At 40.1% G+C, this 18,666-nt stretch overlaps 1 protein-coding gene across 5 annotated transcripts in view; it reads left to right on the top strand.

Annotated features, from left to right (window-relative positions):
• NSMCE2 (NSE2 (MMS21) homolog, SMC5-SMC6 complex SUMO ligase) overlaps nt 1–18,666 on the top strand; it is a 237,617-nt gene that overhangs the window by 37,757 nt on the left and 181,194 nt on the right. For all 5 annotated transcript variants that reach the window (XM_027560865.1, XM_027560863.1, XM_027560864.1 and 2 more), the window contains one exon: nt 9,296–9,402. In XM_027560865.1, coding sequence (XP_027416666.1) covers nt 9,296–9,402 — 107 coding nt within the window. The remainder of the gene's footprint in view (nt 1–9,295; nt 9,403–18,666) is intronic.

The raw sequence follows: 18,666 nt of genomic DNA, 5'->3' as shown, positions 1-18,666 counted from the left end.
ACCATAGCCTTGACTAGACGGACCTTTGTTGGCAAAGTAATGTCTCTGCTTTTGAATATGCTATCTAAGTTGGTCATAACTTTCCTTCCAAGGAGTAAGCGTCTTTTAATTTCATGGCTGCAATCACCATCTGCAGTGATTTTGGAGCCCCCCAAAATAAAGTCTGACACTGTTTCCACTGTTTCCCCATCTATTTCCCATGAAGTGATGGGACCAGATGCCATAATCTTTGTTTTCTGAATGTTGAGCTTTAAGCCAACTTTTTCACTCTCCTCTTTCACTTTGATCAAGAGGCTTTTTAGTTCCTCTTCACTTTCTGCCATAAGGGTGGTGTCATCTGCATATCTGATTCAAGGACCTTATAATAGCTAGCCAAAAGAGGTCTGTGGATATGTTTTAAAATGATAGATGCCCATAGCCTGGGATTCATAGGGCTTTTGTTGACTGGTAAAGACTAAGATTGTATCCAGAGATTGAGTTCTAAATTTTATTCTCCATAGAATTTACTTCAAGCAATATTTTGAGTTATACCTTTATCATGGTGGTTTATATATACTAACTACACATCCTAAGGAATATTTATCTATATAATGAAAGGTGGTTGCCATTGCTTTGGGGTAGAATTATTTAAGTCAGTCTCTCTTTGACTTTCTCTCACTCTTAGAAGAAGGTAATGTTTAGGAGAATTTCTTAGACCAGAGAACCGATTTTTCATTATTCCATGACTTTTACATGAAGTGTGTTTTACTTATTTGTGTGTAGTAGTTCAGACACTATTGCACATGCCTTCCATGCTCTTAGTCAGACCTGAGGTCAGATCCTAACTCTACTGTTTATTAACTGTGTGACTTGGGACAAATGACTTAGCCTGAGTGAGCATCAGTTTCCTTGTCTTGAAATGATATTTACCAAGACCGCATTTACTCTGTTGTGACAGAGGATGAGGAATGTGTTCAAAGTGCCTGGCATGTGGTCAGTGGTCAGTGAAGAGTTAATCTATGTCTTCTCTGTTCGTTCTCGGGGTTTTGTGTGACCATTTAAACGCTATGGAGGTGGAGAGGACCGAGGGCATTTGTTTAGCCTCTATACAAACCGGTGAACACCTGATGTACACTAACGCTTCCAGACACAAGTCACATTTACCCCCTTACCTGTTAAGCCTTTCCTGCCTCACATGAGCAGTGTTAGCCATTCCTTCCGAGTGCATCCATCTCTGCCTGGCTTGTAGTAAGTGCTTAATAAGCATTTGCTAGGTGAGTGAGTTTTCTGGACAGTAGTGTGTGAGTGGGTGAGTGGGTGGGTGTGTGGGGATGGGGGATTGTTGATAAAGCTTCTCATAGCACGTTGTAGTCTTGTGGGTTTATATTAGTGCTTTGGTCTCACATTATCCAAACAGCTGAGAGAGTTGAAGCAGTGAACTTCACTGGATACTGTTCAGTTCTAAAGGCAAAGTGCTTTCAGCATTTAGACTAACTACATTTGTAGTGTAGTTGCCCATTCTGTAATTATTATAATGATAGATAATATTTTGTGAGTGCATACTGTGGGCCAGGCCCTGTGCTAATCAGTTTAGCTACATTTTCCCACGTAGTCCTCACATTAGCTTTATGAGTTATGTGCTATTATTGTACCCATTAGACAGAAGAGGAAACTGAGACTCAGCGTTACGTGCCAAAGACTACACAGCTAGCAAGCAACATAACCTGGATTTGAATGTCAAGTGACTCCAGAACTGTCTCTTTGAGTTACTGTATTATACAGCTTCCCTCTTCTGTATTACTATGATAAGAAAATTGTATAGATGGGTATAGATGATTGTAGAGGTCAGTATTTCACAAAGATTTCCCCAGTATTTCCTAAGCTTGTGAAAGAAGCAGTTGCTTACCAGTTGGTGTCATATACTGTTATACTCTTCACTATAATTTCTGGTGGGAAGCAGTTATGTAATGTGCATTCCGTTTTAATTTTACCACGGGAATATCTGTGAGGAGGAATAATGGTGAATAAAGTACAGTGCAGTGAGAAGTAACCAGGTTTCTATTAAATATTGCTCAAGCAGTGAGTAAGTCATTAAATTCGACTTTTGATGAATATATAATGATTGCTTAATACTAGGCTGCCAGGAAAAACACACACACACACCCACTCATAGAGGTAGGTGTGTGTGTCATATATTACTATGTTGCTGGAGATAGTTGAAGCTGTATTTTAAAAGAGGAAGGGGCTTTTTTTTTTTTTTCCCCACAGAGGGAGGAAGAGGCAGTCTGGTTTATACTGTCGTTTATTTGAGTTTATTCAAAAAGAAGATATTTCTTGCTTACAAAATAATGGAAGAATCAATTTTAATTTGAAGAGATTAGGAAATATTTATTCCCTATTTCCTGTTTCAGAAAGTAAAATCTCCCTACTGTATGTGCCACCTGTTCTAGGAAATTTAAAACAGAAACCAGGCTATTCTCTGCCTCCTTTCCTTCCTTCCTCCTCGCCAAATGGACGCATGTACTTTATGGCACTGAATGTTGATCAGATCGTTCTGACTGTGTGCTTCATGTTGAACTGGAGTCAGCAACCCCCGTAAAACACTGAATGGCTGCTTTGTCTTGGTATTTTACTAATAAAATGCATGGCGTTGAATTTTATTCAACTCTGTATAATTGGTCTTGTTGCTATTTAGACATGCCTATACATGACTTGGTAGAATAGAAAACCACCTGATTCTGCAGTATTTGTTTGTTTAGGACAAAACTTCAGCAAACAACTTGAGCATGGGCAAAAGTGCTGTTGAATCATGGGCAGAACGTTGGAAGGGATAAGTAGGTGAAATTTGTCTTGAGGGTGTGCCTCCCAAAAACACCCGCGCCCCCCACACACATGTGTCCCTGTTGTAAAGGTAAAGGGGTCTTATGGACCAAGAAGGCATTAAGCATTTGGTCCTGTTCTGGAGACTAGGGAGGATTCTGGAAGAGGACCCTGGGGCTGGAATCATAGAAGAGATATCTGGTGGTGTGGGGAGGTGGCCTAGAGATGAGCTGGGATGGATGTGCTAGGGGAGGGAGGAGGGCAGGAGTCGCTTTTTCGTGTCTGTTTCACTGAAGGCACTTCTACTGAAGACTTGAAGGATAATGAGGAAACTTATTTGACTCTGGGTGCTGTGTGCTATCAGACTTTTTCCAGCTGTGCTTCCCAAACCTTGGGGCTAGGCCTCTGGGAAGAGAAGTTAACTTCTCTCCAGTGCGTTCCTTAGGCTGCTGCTGAGGACGGCTGTGGCTTGGGAGGGGCATTGTTTAGAGTAATTGATCACGAAGCTGCATCTCTTAGTGGCATCACTTCACCTTCCATTCTTGCTGAACTGGTTGCTGGTGTAGAAGGAAAGCTTGACCGGTCTGTTGACCATGCCCATCTGGACTTGGGGAAGCCAAGACAGAGAATCTTCTCTATCCCTGTTTTTTCACCAGTGGCCAAGAAAGTGGTATTATATGGAGGAATAAGGTGGGAATAGACACCAGACAATCCTGGAACTCACCCTGGATAAACTCTCATGAGTCCGTATTGTGCCACATCAAGCATTACCATATTGTTAAAGGCTTGCAACCTACATTGTTTAGCTACAGAGGACCTGGAATTTGTCTCACCTGAGTCTGCTGACATCTGTAAAAATAGCCAGTCCGTCTCCTCCCTTCCTGTCCTCCCTGACACCTCTCTCTTCTCCCTCATTTTGCCCCAGTCTTTCACTTTTGAGACAACCCTCATTGATTGCTAGTTTTCATACATTATTTTGCTTTCATACTTGGTTGCTGTCTTGGTCATCATCTTCTTCTCATTGAAATTTCATGAATTTTAAGTTGAATTTGATTGCAATACTACATCACCCATTTCTGCTTAATGTACTTTATGTAACATGTAACTTCAGTGTCTTATCCAACACTTCAAGAGAGAATAGTATGGTTATAATATTGCTGTTAGTGCATTCTGACATTGGGTAACAGGTGACGTGTCTAATGATTAGCGCAGCTGCCGAGATTGCATAATTACAGGTTTGTGTGACTTTAGGGGAATCATATACAGGGCACCTGCCTCCATTCAGATAAACATTAGATAAATACCAGAGCACTTCAGCCTAAAAAGAAGCCCTCCTTCAGCAATTGTCACTATTTTTCTAGGGTTTGCCAATGAACAGGAAAATGAAACAGAAGCTGTCTTTAAAGAATGGGCTTCATTCTATGGTCCTTCCTGGTCTACAAATACTTGGTCAGTTCTTCGAGTTCTATTAGCAGTTCATAGTACTTATTAGCAGTCCATAGTGTTTGGGATGCTAAGCTGGATCACTGGGTATGAACAAGGTGGATTTGCAGGAGGCCAGCCACTGTACTGGCGTACTTACAGGAACAGTTATAATTATCTGTGCCCTCTGGACTTAATTTGCAGGGGCAGGGTTAGGGGGACATATTTCAGCCAGTTCTTGAAGTAATTTCTTGGAGCAGCTTCTTAGTTGGTGTGCCAGACGTGTTACACGGGACTCACCAAGTCTCCAGGAGACCTCCCCACCTATTTATTAACTTGTAAATGAATGTTCAAGTGTATTGCTTAGGTTCACTTGATTAACACAAGCAAGAGTTGATTTTAATACATTGATGCTCTTTCAGTGGCACATCTAAGAAATCCTAGACTCCCAGACCCCTGCTTGGCTAGGGAGGACGGTGGCAAGAGTACTGGAATGGGTTGCGATTTCCTTCTGTAGGGGATCTTCCCAACCCAGGGATCGACATTGCAGTCAGACACTTTACTGTCTGAGCCACCAGGGAATCCCCGTCAAAAGCTTGGAGTAGAAATAGTTTTGACCCTGGGCTCCACTCAGAAGTATGTCTGCATGTGAAGCCTTCCCAGGCTCTTCCCTCCCCTGAAACAGTTCTCTGCTGCTGCCCTGGCGTGGCTGCTGCTTCCTGCTCTGTTGTCGCTGGTGCTCTTGGCTTGGTTCTGGTGGACTTAGCAGCTGCTGGAAGAGCTGACTTCCTCTCTGAGCATTCAGGGGTGACTTGGTTGCTTTTATAAAGCCTCTCCAATTAGCCTTGCTGATGGGAAAGATCACTCTCTTCACCAGTGTTAAAACTTCGTAAGGGGAAGATCATTTTCTCTTTGTTACTGATTTGCTCTTCCAAGGAATGTGGGAAAGCCTTTCCCCACCAGGCCAGTCACATTTGACTGACCTTGGCCAGTGTCCTCCTTGGAACAGGCCACCCAGAGCTGAGATGAAGCTAGCTGGAGGCCGTGACTTTTTCTCCAGTCACCCGCCCCCAGGATTTGTTCCCTAGATATTCATGGAGAGGTTAGAGGCGCTTGGTCCTTCTCGTGTTGAAGCATCTTTTAGCACAGGGAGGCTAGTGTACATACGTTGCAGCTGGAAGGCCTGCATGCCGAGGCCTGACTGCCGCTCACCACCATGTGTCCTTGAGTGAGTTATTACTTCAACTGCATGGTGCTCCAGTTTTCTCATATAAAGTAGAGATAAAACTACCTTTCTCTTAATGTTGCTGTGAAGTTTAATATAAACACAGTGTGCTGAGTGCATCTTGGCTCATAATATAAGTGCTTACTAATTATTAGCTACAGCTATTATTATTACATATATTTTTATCATTGCAGTTACTTTCCAGGCTTGCAGAGGTGTGGTACAGTAATATTTTCCTCTCCGAGCTATGTCATTCAGTGAATTTTAACATCATTTTTGTAATGCCCCTGCTCCCCACCCTGCTTTGGGGCCAGCCTTTTTCCTATGGAAAAATCACAATGAAAATAGAATAGGCAAATACATTTATTACGTATCTTTACATTTGAATTCAATTGAATATCAGGTCAGGACAATTTTTAGTTTGGCAAAAGTTTAATTTTCAAATTTATATATGATGGTTGTATAAGAATATTGTTATATTTCTTTGTTGGTTCCCAAGAACACTAAGGCATTGTTCGTACCCTCAAATGGATTAAAATCTGTTTGGAAAAATGAGACAATTTCATATAGGAAAACAAGATTGCTTTTGGTTCAAAGTGCCAAAGTGTCAAGTATAGATAAATACAGTCGTTAAGATAAATTAAACAAGATCCTTCTAGGCTGGTAGAGTTTAAAAGTTGGCAGGGCTTGAGCTCAGCCCTTGAAGGGTGGTTTGGATTTGGTTGGTGTGGGTTTTTACGAAGGGCTGTCCCTGTAAGAGTGGGAGAATTTGGATAGCGGAATTATATACCGTGGAGTAAAGGATCAAGGGACCTCTAGCTACTCAGCCCCTCTGCCCCTCTCCATTCCCCAGCCACTTTTTGGTCAACAGCCCACTCCCTGTCATGTGCTTATCCCTCTTTTCCTCCTGAGTTCTTCCGGACTTTATTTAGCCTTTTACATAAAACACTATGCTCTTTCCCCACCCCAGTTCCTTGTAGAACAAGACACATTCCGTATACCTTTCTTTGCCTGGTATTTCTGAAGCCTGAACACAAATAAAAAAGAGGTTATTATTGTAATAATGAGGGAAATGGTGGTTAACAGCTGCCTGATATGGATGTTTCTCATGGCCTCCCCTCCAGATGCCGTTGTGGGAGTCTCTTCTAGTTCTTATCTACTGTCTCTGGTCTCTCCAAGCCCTTTTCTCCAGCAGGTCAAAACATTGACTTGGGGCTGAGGTTATCTGACTGAGCATCACTTCCAGCTGTGGTGTGGCTCTCAGTTCTTTTCAGGAGTAGTTTCCTCCTCTCTTCCCGTGCTTTCTCTTTGTTGCCTTGGGCTGCACTATTCATCACTTAGGTTCTTTAGCTTGTCCCAGCATTCTTGCGCCTTAGTGGAGGCTGTGTGTGCCCAGTTGGCCTCCTTAGATGCTTCCCCTAGGCTTCATGCCATCAAATCCTGGCCTAGCCATCATTGCTTAGGTTCGCCTTTGCAGGGAAGGTCTCCTTCACCTTATATTTTAAATTGTTATCTAATTCAAGTCTTACTATTATCCATGGGCCCTTGATGATAAGAGCATCATCCTGCTTACTTTGCAAACTTGAATGTCAAAAGCACATTTCTAAGTGCTTTCAAAAATTAACTCAATTCCAGAGGAAGGTTGCCAACGTTATGTCAATTCCTGCTGCTTTAAGCCCCTGATAGATTTTTATTTCTTATATTTGCCCCTGATACATCCTTTAGAAAGTTTCTACTTAGGTTGAAGTTTCCATTAATTATTGAATTTTTTTAGAAAGCAGTTTATGCTGTTAGTCTTTGCTCAGGTTACCAGCTTTACCCACTTTTTTCAGTGGTCCCAAAATAAGAATCCATTACACATAAAATACACTGATTTCTTTAAGAAAACAAACAAAAAAACCTGCACCATTATTTCCTTTAATTAGATAAAACTTGTGTGAAACCAGGGGCCTACTTCTCCCTTTTAAAAAGATTTTCTTTTTTTATATTTTTCATTATTTTAAATGAGAAAAAACTAAAAAAAAAATTTAAAAACTAAAAAAACCTAAATTATAGGTCAATTCCAAACTCCTAACCAATTTGCTGAAATGTAAATATATACAGTAAAATAGTAAGTCACAACCCATCATCATTAGGATATAGATTGTTTAAAATTCTCTTTCTGATCATCAAGCAGTTAATATGATTTTTAACAAACAGCTGCTATATTATGGCAATAGAGACACGTTGGTACCAGCAACAGCTAAGCAACATGTCTCTTTCATTGATGTTTGGACATTTTTGAATAGTCTTACTATTTTATTTGGTATATGACTTGAGACCTTTCTCTTATACCATTTTGTTTAAAATTTGTATTTAATTTTGTGAATGTAAATACAATTTTTTTATTATGTAAACCCTGCTCCTTCCCACTCCTCAAAAAGAAAAACAAAAAACTTATGTAGAGGTATGTATATATTTTGTGAAGTCTGGGTGTTACAAGCCAAGAGATACTCTACTAAAAACATGTTAGCCCAGGAGATATTTTAAGGAATGTGTTTATTATTGACTACTGTAAAACTAAAGCATAATTTAGAAGTCTAGGAAATAATTTCTTAAAAGCCAAATGTAAGTGGGTTTTACATGATTTTATAACTTTGAGCTAGACAGTTGTATTGTTCTTCAGGGGAGACAAGGAATACTGACATTCGTCTGAGTTAGGGTATTTGAATGAAGAGTCTTTGTGTGCATCTCCAAATGTGATTTAAGGACACCAGTTTTGGAAATGGCAACCCACTCCAGTACTCTTGCCTGGAAAATCCCACGGACAGAGGAGCGTAGTAGGCTACAGTCCATGGGGTCGCAAAGAGTCAGACACAACTGAGCAACGTCACTTCACTTCACTTCAGGTTTTTAAATGCTAACGTTTTTTATTAATCTGTGTTCTCTATCTTCTCCTGATCTGTTAAATTGTGTGTCTAGAGCTTGGGGAAAATGTTTCTTTTAAGCGCTTTTAATATTATCTCACTTTTCTAGTCTACTAGTCACTTTTTGTAACCCTCTTGTTCCCTGAGGGTTTTTAATTTTTAAATACAGTCAGGACGGTTGTTTCCTGCTCTGACCGACACCTGAAACGTTTGGGGATCTGTTTCCGCTGTGGCTTGTTGTTGCAGTTTTTCAGAAACACATTTGTTCTTTCTTTCTCTCTGCCCTCTTTTCTGCTCAGTGGCCAAGGCCCACCTCCCTACAGCCTGGAGAAGCAGAGTGGGCTTATTACTCTAGTTCATCTTTATTCTGAGAAGTGGGGACCCTCAAGTTACTAGGGGAATGTATGTAACTTTGGATCCTGCGTTCTGCTTCTGATTTGGCCCTGGTATTTCTTACTATCTTGTGACTTTTGTTTTTAAGGAGATCTCTTTTTTTTCTGTTTTACCCTATGATTTTAGTTGTCTTCAGTAGGAGGATTGGTCTGCATAACCCAGTCTACCATTACCAGAAGTGAAAAATCTTCCTTATTTGATCTTTAATGATACTGTGGGGTTCATGTGCAGACATATAACTGCACTGCTTTAATGGATGATGGAACTGAGGCTGAGAAAAGTGTAGTGGTTGATTTCAGACTGTCCAGGCAGGTGGCATAGCTGAGACTCGTGTGTCTGAGTCTACATTTCCACCTTTGAGCCTTTTTCTGTTGGCCATCTTCTTCAAATTTAGAATGAACCAGGTGTATATTGAAGACATTTTAAAAGATGTAATACTTTTGCAAAATCATTTACATAGATCATTGACTAATAATTATGTTGGTGTAGCTTTTCCCAGCTATGGCATTTTAAGTGAAAAACAATAATTTGTTTCCCTTTTATTTTTCAGCTGAAGTGAGTAGTGAATACAGTATGGATAAGGCAATGGTTGAATTTGCAATGATGGATCGGGAACTAAACCATTATTTAAAGGCTGTGCAATCTACAATAAACCATGTAAGTTTACACCACTCACCTGGTTATATTTGGTTACAAGTGACTGACTTAGAAATAGAAACACAAAATCAAAATTCTTCACTAACCTTTAATAGTTTCTTATCCTTTCTGTGGTAACTATTAATCTCTTCTTAATCAGGAAGTTCATAGAATAGGAATCTTAATTATTTTCCTAAATAGGTCACCTAGATTTAATTAGGATATTACAGTTTAGATTTCCTTGCATTTTTTAGTCTCAGATTTTATTAGTCTAAGCCCCCTATGAATGTGAGTAGTTTTTTATAAAAAACTAAAAACTGCATAGAACTTGTTTTTATTGTTACATTTGTTTCAGCATACAATTTAGACCCGGTTTGGTTACTCATTCTCCAGCTGTAACTAATATGTAGCTATTGCAAAATTCATAGAATCAGATAATAGGGAAGAGTTTTAGAGAAAGTTTAAAAATAAAGCAGCTTGGCATTTCGTTTTTTCCAGAAGCCAAACTTTGTTGGCTCCGGCTATCACAGGAACAACACATAAAGCAGTTAAGGTGGGAACATAGCAACATCCTTTTCAGCAGTACTGTGTTGAGTAAGAAATGAGCAATATGATTGCAGTAATGTTTCTGAGAAGTGCTTTGTCCTCTGAGCAGTGGAAACTCCCCTTTGAACTGATTTCATATACCTGTGTAATAGGATGTCTTGTACTTCTGGTTTCTTTATTTGCTTTTTCTTACTTATATCTATGGGAAAATTCTAAAACTCAAATATTTTACAAGATTAGCTGCTATTCAGTGGAAGAGAAATTTTTGAATATGATCTAATGCTTAAGCCATATTTAAGTGAGTATTACATAGTTATGTTTCTGATTATATGCTGTTTTCTGAGTTTTTTCATCTTTAAAATTTTGTTTTCTCCTTTTTTTCTTTTGATGGTTAATATTTACTAAGTGTAGCATTTGTGACTATCTTAAGAATGTCTGCTTATATCCAAGTAATACGCTCATTCAGTTCTGGTGTTTCTAACCATCATGACTGTCTTTGGCCTGTGAATATTTCTTCCATAGGAAGATATGAAAATGGTATCGTGTCTGGTCTTTGAAACTAATAGCAATGATTTTCAATTCCAGCTGACCTCTAGAACCAGCCAGTCAGTCCCTACCCTACACTAAAGAGACTCTGATTTCACCAGTCTGTCTGGAGCAGGATTGGGGCACCTGTATTTTTAAAACCCATTCTATTATGTATCCAAGGTTGACAGTCACTGCCTTAGAAGAACAAGGCTGTTTTTATAGAATAAAGTGTGAAGTGAAGTGACAGTCGCTCAGTCATGTCCGACTCTTTGTGACTCCATGGACTGTAGCCCGCCAGGCTCCTCTGTCCATGGAATTCTCCAGGCCAGATACTAGAATGGGCAGCTGTTCCCTTCTGCAGGGGAGCTTCCCAACCCAGGGATCGAATCTAGGTCTCCTGCATTGCAGGCGAATTCTTCACTGACTGAGTCACCAGGGAAGCCCAAGAATAAAGTATATTTGCTACCAAAGATCAGAGTTAGACCTATGATATGGGCTGGTCCAGCATTGGCCCTTACATTCTATGGAGGTTATTTGATAGGCTTTTCTGCTTTAACCTTGATGTTTTGCAAAGGAAACAGCACAGTGTACATTATAGATAAGAAAACAGATTTTGAAAGTTGAAGAACTTAATGTGGATTTTTTTCCTGTTGAACCTTAGGATTCACAGATACACATGATATTTTTATAGAAAGAATTGGACTTTCCTACTTTCAAAAAACTGAGTCACTCATAAAGGGAAAAAAAGGAAAAGCAACTCTCCCCTCAGGAGTTAACAGCATTTCTTTCATCTTGAGACTTCATTCCATTACCCCCACCCTACTAAACAAGAAAGATGGTGCTTGGAGTTTTATCCAGCTTTTCAGCCCTAACCTCACCCTGCACTATGGAGCAACTTGGATTCAGTGATTCTAATGCTTGTCAGGAAGGTCCCTGATCTTTCATAAGAGGAGAAAGCATGTTTAGTTGCAGTTTTTTCTTATGCAAAGTCGTGCTCGCTGTATAAGCTTGATATGAGACCAAGAATAGCAAATCATAGTTTTGTAAGATTTCTAAGACCTAAAACCATATAGAGACATAGTGGGGATATGACCATTATTTTGAGGGAAATATTTTATCCTCTTTATATGCTATTCACTCTTTACACAGTATGGAGTACTGTCTTACTGCCATTTTATTTCTTGTTTTGGTGAGGGATAAAGAATGAACAGCAGCTTGAAAGGGGTCAGAATGGTATAGTTCTTTAGGAATAGAAAGGGTCTGCTGCTGCTAAGTCGCTTCAGTCGTGTCTGACTCTGTGCGACCCCGTAGACGGCAGCCCACCAGGCTCCCCCGTCCCTGGGATTCTCCAGGCAAGAACACTGGAGTGAGTGGGTTGCCATTTCCTTCTCCAGCGCATGAAAGTGAAAAGTGAAAGTGAAGTCGCTCAGTCGTATCAGACTCTCAGCGACCCCATGGACTGCAGCCCACCAGGGTCCTCCGTCCATAGGATTTTCCAGGCAAGAGTACTGGAGAGAAAGGGTCTAGGGATCAGAAACTGTTACAACTCTGGAGCTCCCACTTTCCAAGTTATGATCATGGGTCAAGAAACTTAACCTCTTGGAACCTCATGGTCTTCATCTATAAAAGTCTTAGCCTGCCTGTTTCATAAGATTATTGTGTTAATCAGATTAGATACTGTGTATCAAACACTTTGACATTCATAAAATTTGATAGAGGTAAAGATACTGTGTTATTACAAACGTGGATTTCCAAACACACTCCTGAGAAAGGTGGAACAGGATCTTTCTTAAAAACAAGTCCTTTGCTCACTTTATTTCAGGGCTTTGAATTAAAACTTTTATTGGCTTTAACCTGTCCTCCTTTGGAATCCAAGAATCATATAGGATTAGATTTTAGCTGATTGAGTTACAATATGAGGTGTTTATGATCTCTAAAACAAAGATATTGTTTTAAATCAAATTATTAAGAAAGAATGGACTTCCCTGGTAGCTCAGTGGTAAAGAATCCACTTGCCAATTTAGGAGATGCAAGTTTGATCCCTGGGTCGGGAAGATCCCCTGGAGAAGGAAATGGCAACCCACTGCGGTATTCTTGTCTGGAGAATTCCATGGACAGAGAAGCCTGGTGGGATACTGGGTCACAGAAGAGTTGGATACAACTTAGCGACTAAGCAACAACAACAATTAAGAAAGAATACAGATAATAGGAACCCCTATGAGTCCTGTTTCACTTCTCTGTCATAGACTTTTAGGAATTGCAATACTGCCATTCCTATATCCTTTGCCAAGATTCTGGTCTACTCTCTGGTCTTTTCTGTTTAAAAAAAATTTTTTAATCATCAAAGAGCTTTGGAGTTTCTTATTTAAATGAAGATCTCTCATCTGCTCTCATCTTCACAGAATTCTGCAGGTTATAAACCTCTGAAAATGTTTTCTAAGTGTACTTTGGAACCTTAAAGGTGTGGCTCAATTTCCCAGCCATCGCTGGGAAGTCCCTTTGGCTTTTAACAAAGCACTCAGATCGCCTTTCTTTGTCCTTTGAGAAAATAGAGCTGCTATTTTCTACAATGCTTGAAGTTTTTATTTGGAATCAGTATTTATTTCAGTGTTCTGAAACTTAAAAAAAGAAAAGAAGTAAAGACGTTGTCCCAGCTGTTTTGTAGAGGGAATATTATGCAGTGAACACTAAAAAAACCAAAATTCACAGACAGTCCGTAAGTCATTTATAAAAGCCTTCAGGGTAAATGGGTTATATACCTGTCACAGCTCTTTGAAACATGTTAAATCACAAACAATTCAGTAGGAACTCTATGGAGATTTTCAGTCATGAGACCACACATGTGATGAAAGTGTTTTGAAAGCTATAAAATGGCACATAGATATACTATGATCCATTTACTTCTTTTATCGCTGTGACTGCTAAGGAAAAACTTTTCTCGGTTTCATGTTGAGAACAGAGTGATGTTCTGAACATTAGCTTTTGATGACCTAATGTTCCCTTTCTTGATTTCTAAGCTTTTATTATTTGAGTATCTTGAAGGGCACCATTGGCTGGCTTTTTGTTCTCAAACGTTCACTGAACACGTTTTCTAAACACCTATATGCCAGATATTTCTTGGTGCTAGAATCTGGAGGTCAATCAGCAAAGCCCACATGACCTCACTTTCAGAATGTCTGAAGTCTAGAGAGGGAGACAAACATTTAACAAAGAGCAGTACAGTCATTATTTAATGATTGTTGTGCTGTGTACTGCAAAGGGAAAATAAAGTTTTTAAGGAGAGTTATTAACTCAGGGGGCATAATATCCTCTGGGCAGTAGGTTGGTGGTTAGGGGACTTCTTCCTGATAAAGTGATATTTAATCTAAGATGAAAGTCTGATGAGCTTCAACGTGGGGATCATGATGTATAACTTCCCCTGTCTGTGTGACTTTTTGCATGAAATGGAAGCATCTTTTTTTTTTTTTTTTTCCTTCTCCTTTATGTCAGAGTTTCAAAGTGCCTTGATCAATCCGAAGACTTAATTTGAGAAAATTGTCAGAGAAAGCCTGCTTTTTTACACAGAAAGGTTAAAGTCTGTAGAGTAGCCGAGTAACCTACCTAAGGTTGGTCAAGGGTTCATTCATCTGCAGATGTGAGTGCCTGCCATGAGCCAGGAACTGCACTTATTAGTAAAGCCAGTTATGACAGTAGTTGATTTATTAATAAGAATAATTTCATTACTGATACTCTGCTTCTCAAGCCATTTTACTGGTCACCTGGATTATCCCTCTTGAAGTGAGACTCTTACCATGTATCGAAAAGTGAAAGTGAAAGTTGCTCAGTCATGTCTGACTCTTTGCTATCTCAAGGACTATACAGTCCATGGAATTCTTCAGGCCAAAATACTGGAGTTTGTAGCCTTTTTCTTCTCCAGGGGCTCTTCCCAACCCAGGAATCGATCCCAGGTCTCCCGCATTGTAGGCGGATTTTTTACCAATTGAGCGACAAGGGAAGCCCAAGAGTACTGGACTGGGTAGCCTATCCCTTCTCCAGGGGAATCTTCCTGACCCAGGAATCGAACCAGGGTCTCCTGCATTGCAGGTGGTTTCTTACCAACTGAGCTTATCAAGGAAGCTGATTGCATGATCAGGAGGCCTTATTCCATCTGTCAGATAAGCAGTAGTGATACTGTGTACTGTGTCCTTCTGGTTCTGGATTTGTGTGATGGTTTTAAACTAAACCTGGAGTCCGTCTTGTGGGCTTCGAGTCCAGAAGGTGGGTAACAGCTTGATCCAGAGAGTCCTCAGATTGATTCTCAGGTACGTTTTTTTTCAAATAAGAGATGATAAAGAGTCCAGCTGCTATCGTGGGGGTGGTCTTTGTAACTTTTTTATAACCTTAATTCTCACAGTGAAAAAGGATGCCCCTCACCCCCGCCAAGCTAAATAACAAATGGCCCAAGAGGTTCCTATTAGTTACTGATATTATTAACAGTCAGTGGTGAAATATTCATTTTCTGTGCTTTTTTGATGAGCAATCTAACCCTAGAGTTTAGTAAAAATAACTAAAGCTTGAGATTCATGTTATACTTTGCATTTTTTTTTATCATGATACTTAATTGTGTGGTTTTACTGTAACAAACTTCAAATCTTAAAGGAAATGTCAGATTTTACTCGTGTATGGTTCTTTCAGTATGTGCTGCTTGAACATCTTACCTTATGGAAAACCCAGAGCATTTGTATTTTCTTCACCTTCCCCAGCTGCTCTCTTTTGTGCTACCTGCATCTTAAAGATGCTACCACGTATTTCTTGCAGTTTTTAAAATTAGTTTTTTATAACAGTTCCTACCAAGTGTAAAGGAGGAGGCTATTTTTCTTCTAACTAGAGGGGTAGTTAGTTGCTGGATCAGCTTACTTGGGTTGTTCCTTATAAATCTGTTCATGGATATGCCCTGTGCACTGTGGCTTTTTTACTTGATAAGCTAACACGAACATTTTATCTGCCTTTGAAAGCTAGTATGTTGAGAGTTAGAAGAGTGGAAATATACCTCATGTAAGTTGTTGAAACCAACACAATCTTAGATATAATAAAAGAACAAGGTGGGTCAAAGGTATAGCTTACCTCAGCCTTGACATTATGCAACTAGTTTAGAATGTTTTTGACATATCACTTCCCACTGCCTCCTCACCCTTCACCCTTCATCACCTGGTAAACTTTGCCTTTTATAGATCTTATTTTAAAATTACTTTAACGTCTTCTCCTTTAACATGAAATCTTATGGGGTATCTTGTAAGTTGGGAGTTACTTTTTTAGTTATACCAGATTTGGGGAGCCTTTCTCACAGAGAAAGCTAATGATTTATAGTATCTAAAGAAACTTCCAGGGCAGAGGATGTGATTTATTGGCTATGACCATGTGGTGACTGGATGTAGTAGCGCACCTTGCACTGTGACTCATTGACAAGGATAGAAGGCAGGATTGTGACACTGGGGACAGAAGATTCCCGAGCATGGGAGAAATGACTCTTGTCAGGTAAGGGATGACAATGGAATTAGTGAAGAGCTCCTAGAACCAGGTGGGAAAGTACTGTGAAACCCTCCACTAGCCCTCCAGAACAGCGTGTGGTGCCTTTCCGTCCATGTTAACAAATGCTCCTTTCATCTCGAGGGATATTGCCCAGATGTGGTAATTAACCAGGGGAGAAAGGTTGATGTAGAGGGCTTCCCTCTTGGCTCAGTGTTGAAGAATCCGCCTGCCAAAGCAGGAGACACAGGTTCAATCCCTGGTCTGGGAAGATCCCACGTGCCGTGGAGCAGCTAAGCCCAAGCACCACAACTGTGGAGCCTCTGCTCTAGAGCCTGGGAGCCTCAGCTACCGATAACCATGTGCTGTAGAGCCCATGCTCTGCAACAAGAGAAGTCACTCACTGCACACCGCAACTAGAGAGTTGTCCCTGCTCACTGCAACTAGAGAAAGCCCCTGTGCGACAATGAAGACCCAGCACAGCCACCAAAAAAAAAAAAGTTGATGTATATATTCACTGTTCAGCCTTTTGGCCCCAGAATGTGTCTCTTTCTGTGATTACTGGTAATTAATTTCTATTCCATTGCTGTAGAACTCCCTCTGCAGTTCTTCCTAAATTAAGGTTGTCTTTAGCATTGTGTCTAATACACAGAAGGAGTAGATCTGGGTATAGTATTTCACTAATTGAGTTGCCTTTATAGAAAGGAATCGAGATATAAAACTCTTAGATTCCCAAGTAATGTAGCTGCTAATTGGTGAAATTTCTGGTCTGTGTTGTATTAAGACTGGTTATCATGGGTGGTTTATAGAAATCTTTGTGTTTTGTAGGTATCAAGTGCTGGATTTTATTCAGAGTTCTAAAATAGTTACACTCTACTGGGCCTTAACGTGCCTCTCATGCACATTCTAAGTTCATTCCATAATGCTAATTAATCAGGATGTGAATAAGAATAATAGGAAAAAAAGGATTTTGTGGTCAAATAAGTTTGGGGAATGCTTGATTAAAAGAATTTCCTTCAAGACTCCAAAGCCTTTAAGATGCTTTTGTGCATTGTGATTCTCCAAAGGAGAGTATTTAGTTATTTCCTAAACTTGTTTGAAAATCTCTTTGGGGAAGAACTGATACTTTACAGAACCCACTTTGGAAAATGCTTCTATTGTCTCAATCCCCGTTCCTTACAGAGGAGGCTGAGAGATGATGGATCCAGCAATGTGGGTACAGATTTCATGGCATCCAGGGATCTAGGAAGTACTCAAACTCCCTACCTGAAGTGGACCTACAGGATGTTTCTGTGCATAAAATCAGGAACGGGCGAGACCTCTGAAAAGAATCTGCATTATTCCAGCAGTGAAAAGAGGAAGGAACAGCTCTTTTTAAAAACACACAATGGTTGCTTGGCCATCAGAGCCTCTCTTTGAAGCAAATAAGACCCCATGTGTGGGGTATTGATTCAGAAAAGTGGGGGGAAGGAAAGGAAGAGAGGAAGGGATAATATAGGCAGAAAGGACACAGCAGTGGTGTGGACAGGAAAAGCACATAGACTCTGAAACCTTGGTTCAGCACAGCTCTCAGTGCTTATTGAACACCTTGGCCTTGGTGGTACTGGGCAATGCTGACAGCTAATCACTTGAATTCTTTAAATGATGTGAATATTCTTTAATACAGCAAGCTCTTGCTCGTGTATGACATTGGGCATAGTCCACATTTAGCATCAAACCCTTATTTTAGATAATCACTTGAGCCTTCTTCCACATCAGACTTTTCACCATACTTGGTAAGTATTACAGATCTTGAGGTGTTGGCCTTTCCCCACTATTTGGTGCTTGTGAGCATGGGCTCACTGTGGAAGAGAGATGGGAGAATAGACTGAGCCACGGAATTGATCACCAAATGCTAAGACTCACTATAAAATGAATGCATTTGCCAAGTGTGGAGTTGAAACAGCTGCTTGTTTATTAATCTCATAATTAAGTTGTTCAGTTAGTGCCAATAGAATGCTTAGTTTAATGAAGATATAAAAGCCTCTTGACATGTGTATATAAAGTAGGCTACAAAATAATATTAACAATGAAATAGTTTGACACAGATAAAATAAACATGCTTAAGAAATTCAGAGTAAGGGAAAAGAGCCTTTGCTTAAATTCTGGCTTTTCTACCCTTTAAGCCTCAATCTCTTTTTAAGTGAGGGTGATCAAATACAGGTCAGAGAGTTCTGGAAACAATGAAAAGTGATAGCGTGAAAGCAGCGAAAACAGTTCTGTCAAGGCTCATTTATAAAGTTGCTCAGAGAGTTCTGTAAAGGAGAAGTCATTTCTTTTGATCAAGTTTAAACAGTATCTGAAGAGGAAATTTGAGTTAACATTTAGAGAGCAGAGTAGGCAGCAGGAAACCATTGGGAAAGGCCAGAGTTGATTATGTCCTTGAGACGTTGAAGGAAGGCCCTCTTTCCTTAGGAGGAGTTTTCTGGTAATGGGGGCGGTGAGAATGTTGGGGGGAACTTGGTGCTCATAGTGTTGTAAGCGGAAAGGATGGGGTGGAATCTGGGGGACCAGGCCAGTGAGAAGCATGGCATTTGGCCAATTGGATGTGAAGTCCCTTGGTCAGTAAGTCTACTTTTGTCTGCAGCAGTGAAGAATAGATTGTGCCCCTTAACATATGCTAGTTAATGGCAGAGGGGGCCCTACTAGGTATAAGGACCAGCTGTG

Source organism: Bos indicus x Bos taurus, chromosome 14, assembly GCF_003369695.1.
Source record: "Bos indicus x Bos taurus breed Angus x Brahman F1 hybrid chromosome 14, Bos_hybrid_MaternalHap_v2.0, whole genome shotgun sequence".
Classification (NCBI taxonomy): Eukaryota; Metazoa; Chordata; class Mammalia; order Artiodactyla; family Bovidae; genus Bos; species Bos indicus x Bos taurus.
This window is presented reverse-complemented; position numbering and strand designations above follow the sequence as displayed.